At 63.9% G+C, this 6,000-nt stretch overlaps 1 protein-coding gene across 1 annotated transcript in view; it reads left to right on the plus strand.

The window, feature by feature from the left end:
* The window catches only part of SYNGAP1 (synaptic Ras GTPase activating protein 1), a 31,719-nt gene that overhangs the window by 22,326 nt on the left and 3,393 nt on the right, over window positions 1-6,000 (plus strand). Inside the window, exon 14 of the mRNA XM_041411386.1 lies at window positions 1,944-2,155. Coding sequence (XP_041267320.1) covers window positions 1,944-2,155 — 212 coding nt within the window. The remainder of the gene's footprint in view (window positions 1-1,943; window positions 2,156-6,000) is intronic.

Here is a 6,000-nt window from a genome sequence, read left to right on the forward strand (position 1 = left end):
GGAGATCCACTCGCTGAAGGAGCGGCTGCACAGGGACAGGGGTGGTGTAGGTGTGACGGGGGTGCCCATAGCTGTGCCCAGGTGTGCCCACAGCAGGGTGTAGGGGTTCCCAGGTGTACCAGGTGTGCCCATAGCAGGGTGTAGGGGTTCCCAAGTGTGCCCAGGTGTGTCAGGCGCCCTGCAGTGTCCCTTTGGCAGGTGACGAGTACGAGGAGGAGATCCACTCGCTGAAGGAGCGGCTGCACAGGGACAGGGGTGGTGTAGGTGTGACGGGGGTGCCCATAGCTGTGCCCAGGTGTGCCCACAGCAGGGTGTAGGGGTTCCCAGGTGTGCCCATAGCTGTGCCCAGGTGTGCCCACAGCAGGGTGTAGGGGTTCCCAGGTGTGCCCATAGCTGTGCCCAGGTGTGCCCACAGCAGGGTGTAGGGGTTCCCAGGTGTACCAGGTGTGCCCATAGCAGGGTGTAGGGGTTCCCAAGTGTGCCCAGGTGTGTCAGGCGCCCTGCAGTGTCCCTTTGGCAGGTGACGAGTACGAGGAGGAGATCCACTCGCTGAAGGAGCGGCTGCACAGGGACAGGGGTGGTGTAGGGAGCTCCCAGGGGTGACAGGTGTGACAGGTGTGACAGGTGTGCCCGTAGCTGTACCCAGGTGTGTCAGGTGTGCCCATAGCATGGTGTAGGGGTTCCCAGGTGTACCCAGGTGTGTCCATAGCATTGTGTAGGGGTTCCCAGGTGTGTCAGGTGTGCCCATAGCAGGGTGTAGGGGTTCCCAGGTGTGCCCAGGTGTGCCCAGGTGTGCCCGTAGCAGGGCGTAGGCGTTCCCAGGTGTGGCAGGAGCCCTGCAGTGTCCCTTTGGCAGGTGAAGGAGTACGAGGAGGAGATCCACTCGCTGAAGGAGCGGCTGCACAGGGACAGGGGTGGTGTAGGGAGCTCCCAGGGGTGACAGGTGTGACAGGTGTGACAGGTGTGCCCGTAGCTGTACCCAGGTGTGTCAGGTGTGCCCATAGCATGGTGTAGGGGTTCCCAGGTGTACCCAGGTGTGTCCATAGCATTGTGTAGGGGTTCCCAGGTGTGTCAGGTGTGCCCATAGCAGGGTGTAGGGGTTCCCAGGTGTGCCCATAGCAGGGTGTAGGGGTTCCCAAGTGTGCCCAGGTGTGTCAGGCGCCCTGCAGTGTCCCTTTGGCAGGTGACGAGTACGAGGAGGAGATCCACTCGCTGAAGGAGCGGCTGCACAGGGACAGGGGTGGTGTAGGGAGCTCCCAGGGGTGACAGGTGTGACAGGTGTGACAGGTGTGCCCGTAGCTGTGCCCAGCTGTGCCCAGGTGTGCCAGGTGTGCCCATAGCAGGGTGTAGGGGTTCCCAGGTGTGCCTGTAGCAGGGTTTAGGGGTTCCCAGGTGTACCCAGGTGTGCCCATAGCAGGGTGTAGGGGTTCCCAGGTGTGCCCATAGCAGGGTGTAGGGGTTCCCAGGTGTGCCCATAGCAGGGTGTAGGGGTTCCCAGGTGTACCCAGGTGTGTCCATAGCAGGGCGTAGGCGTTCCCAGGTGTGGCAGGAGCCCTGCAGTGTCCCTTTGGCAGGTGAAGGAGTACGAGGAGGAGATCCACTCGCTGAAGGAGCGGCTGCACAGGGACAGGGGTGGTGTAGGGAGCTCCCAGGGGTGACAGGTGTGACAGGTGTGACAGGTGTGCCCGTAGCTGTACCCAGGTGTGTCAGGTGTGCCCATAGCATGGTGTAGGGGTTCCCAGGTGTACCCAGGTGTGTCCATAGCATTGTGTAGGGGTTCCCAGGTGTGTCAGGTGTGCCCATAGCAGGGTGTAGGGGTTCCCAGGTGTGCCCATAGCAGGGTGTAGGGGTTCCCAGGTGTGCCCAGGTGTGCCCAGGTGTGCCCATAGCAGGGCGTAGGCGTTCCCAGGTGTGGCAGGAGCCCTGCAGTGTCCCTTTGGCAGGTGAAGGAGTACGAGGAGGAGATCCACTCGCTGAAGGAGCGGCTGCACATGTCCAACCGCAAGCTGGAGGAGTACGAGCGGCGCCTGGTGACGCAGGAGGAGCAGACCAGCCGCATCCTCCTGCAGTACCAGCAGCGCCTGGAGCTCAGCGAGAAACGGCTCCGGCAGCAGCAGCAGGAGAAGGACTCGCAGATCAAGAGCATCATCGGCAGGTGAGGGACACACGGGGACAGCGGGGACACGGGGACACGGGGACACACAGAGACACGGGGACACACAGGGACACGGGGATACAGGGACTCGCAGATCAAGAGCATCATTGGCAGGTGAGGAACACACGGGGGCAGCGGGGACACACAGGGACACACGGGGACACAGGGACACATGGGGACACATGGGGAAATGGGGACATGGGGACTCGCAGATCAAGAGCATCATTGACAGGTGAGGAACACACGGGGACACACATGGCCACAGGGACACTGGGGACACACAGGGACATGGGGACAGACAGGGGTATGGGGACACACAGATGAAGAACGTCATCGGCAGGTGAGGAACACATGGGGACAGCAGGGACAGCGGGGACACGGAGACACACAGGGACATGGGGACACGGAGACACACAGGAACATGGGGACACGGGGACACACAGGGACATGGGGACACACAGGGACATGGGGACTCAACAGATCAAGAGCATCATCAGCAGGTGAGGGACAGCAGGGACACTGGGGACATGGGGACATGGGGACACACACAGGGCCAGGGACACACAGGGACTCACAGATCAAGAACGTCATCGAAAGGTGAGGGACACACAGGGACAGTGAGGACACCAGGGACACCGGGACACACAGGGACACAGGGACACACGGGGACACGGGGACACACAGGGACGTGGGGACACTGGGGACATTGGGGACAGACAGGGACATTGGGGACATGGGGACACACAGGGACATGGGGACACACAGGGATACGGGGACTCGCACATCAAGAGCATCATCGTCAGGTGAGGGACACACGGGGACAGTGGGGACACGGGGACACGGGGACACACGGGGACATGGGGACAGCGGGGACACACGGGGACACGGGGACAGAGAGGGGACACGGGGATATAGGGGTACAGGGCATCATTGGAAGGCGAGGGACACACGGGGACACACATGGCCACAGGGACACTGGGGACACACAGGGACATGGGGACAGACAGGGGTATGGGGACACACAGATGAAGAGCGTCATCGGCAGGTGAGGAACACACGGGGACAGCGGGGACACAGGGACACACAGGGACACGGGGAAACACAGGGACCATGGGGACATGGGGACAGACAGGGACATGGGGACACACAGGGACATGGGGACTCAACAGATCAAGAGCATCATCAGCAGGTGAGGGACAGCAGGGACACTGGGGACATGGGGACATGGGGACACACACAGGGCCAGGGACACACAGGGACTCACAGATCAAGAACGTCATCGAAAGGTGAGGGACACACAGGGACAGTGAGGACACCAGGGACACCGGGACACACAGGGGTATGGGGACACAGGGACACACAGGGACAGGGGGACACACAGGGACAGGGGGACACACGGGGATACAGGGACTCGCAGATCAAGAGCATCATTGGCAGGTGAGGAACACACGGGGGCAGCGGGGACACACAGGGACACACGGGGACACAGGGACACATGGGGACACATGGGGAAATGGGGACATGGGGACTCGCAGATCAAGAGCATACGGGGACTCGCACATCAAGAGCATCATCGTCAGGTGAGGGACACACGGGGACAGTGGGGACACGGGGACACGGGGACACACGGGGACATGGGGACAGCGGGGACACACGGGGACACGGGGACAGAGAGGGGACACGGGGATATAGGGGTACAGGGACAGACAGGGACACGGGGACATGGGGACTCGCAGATCAAGAGCATCATCGGCCGGTGAGGGACCCATGGGGACAGTGGAGACACGGGGACACGGGGACACACAGGGGTATGGGGACACAGGGACACACAGGGACATGGATACACACAGGGACATGGGGACACACAGGGACATGGGGACTCACAGATAAAGAGCATCATCGGCAGGTGAGGGGCACCTGAGGACAGCAGGGACACGGGGACACACGGGGACACACAGGGACATGGGGCTGCAGGGTCACACAGGGACACAGGGACAGAACGGGACATGGGGACAGCCAGGGGACACGGGGACGTTGGGGACACAGAGGGGTATGGGGACACACAGGGACACGCAGAGATGTGGGGACACACACTGGGGACAGCCAGGGGACATTGGGGACACACAGGGACATCGAGGGGGACACAGGGACATCAGGGATACAGGGACATTGGGGACACACAGACAGACATGAGGGACATTGGGGACATGGGGGACAGAGAGACACGGGGACCACAAGGACACGTAGGACATGGGTGACACAGAGGTGACACACGGGGACACGGTGTGGCCCATGTGTGTCCCCACGATTGTCCCCAAATCCCTGGGTGTCCCTGGCGTGTCCCCAAGTGTCCCTGAGGGGTCCCCGAGAGTGTCCCCAGGATGTCCCTGGGTGCCCCTGGGCTGTATCAGGGGTGTCCCCGTGAACTTGAGGTGTCCCCAAGGTGTCCCCAGAGTTGTCCCCATGCCCTTGGGCTGTCCCTGGACTGTCCCCAGGGTGTCCCCAGGGTGTCCCCTGCCCTTGGGCTGTCCCCAGATGCAAATGTCCCCATGTGGCCGAGTGTGTCCCCAAAGGTGTCCCCACATCCCTGAGGATGTCCCTGTGATCCCAGGGGTGTCCCTGAGTTGGCTGTCCCCATGTCCCTGGCCTGTCCCTGACAGTGTCCCTGTGCTGTCCCCATGTCCTTGAGCCGTCCCCTGGGTGTCCCCAAGGTGTCCTTGGGTGTGTCCCCATGATGCCCGGGGCTGTTCCCGTGTCCCTGGGTGTGTCCCCATGTCCCTGGGCTGTCCCTGACAGTGTCCCTGTGCTGTCCCCATGTCCTTGAGCCGTCCCCTGGGTGTCCCCAAGGTGTCCTTGGGTGTGTCCCCATGATGCCCGGGGCTGTTCCCGTGTCCCTGGGTGTGTCCCCATGTCCCTGGGCTGTCCCCGGGTGTGTCCCCATGATCCCCGGGGCTGTCCCCGTGATCCCCGGGGCTGTCCCCATGTCCCTGGTGCTGTCCCCGTGTCCCCGGGTGTGTCCCCATGATCCCCGGGGCTGTCCCCGTGTCCCTGGGGCTGTCCCCGTGATCCCCGGGGCTGTCCCCATGTCCCTGGTGCTGTCCCCGTGTCCCCGGGTGTGTCCCCATGATCCCCGGGGCTGTCCCCGTGTCCCTGGGGCTGTCCCCGTGATCCCCGGGGCTGTCCCCATGTCCCTGGTGCTGTCCCCGTGTCCCCGGGTGTGTCCCCATGTCCCTGGTGCTGTCCCCGTGTCCCTGGGGCTGTCCCTGGGTGTGTCCCCGTGATCCCTGGGGCTGTCCCCGTGATCCCCGGGGCTGTCCCCATGTCCCTCGTGCTGTCCCCGTGTCCCTGGCCGTCCCCGCGGGCCCGGGGGGTGTCCCTGGGCTGTCCCCGTGTGTGTCCCCATGTCCCCGGGTGTGTCCCCATGTCCCTGGGGCTGTCCCCGTGTGTGTCCCCATGATCCCTGGGGCTGTCCCCGCGGGCCCGGGGGGTGTCCCTGGGCTGTCCCCGTGTGTGTCCCCATGTCCCCGGGTGTGTCCCCATGTCCCTGGGGCTGTCCCCGTGTGTGTCCCCATGTCCCCGGGTGTGTCCCCATGATCCCTGGGGCTGTCCCCGCGGGCCCGGGGGGTGTCCCTGGGCTGTCCCCGTGTGTGTCCCCATGTCCCCGGGTGTGTCCCCATGATCCCCGGGGCTGTCCCCGTGATCCCCGGGGCTGTCCCCATGTCCCTCGTGCTGTCCCCGTGTCCCTGGGGCTGTCCCTGGCTGTGTCCCCATGTCCCTGGGCTGTCCCCGGGTGTGTCCCCATGATCCCTGGGGCTGTCCCCGCGGGCCCGGGGGGTGTCCCTGGG

This window comes from Onychostruthus taczanowskii, unplaced genomic scaffold (genome assembly GCF_017590055.1).
Source record: "Onychostruthus taczanowskii isolate IOZ18803 unplaced genomic scaffold, ASM1759005v1 scaffold356, whole genome shotgun sequence".
Classification (NCBI taxonomy): Eukaryota; Metazoa; Chordata; class Aves; order Passeriformes; family Passeridae; genus Onychostruthus; species Onychostruthus taczanowskii.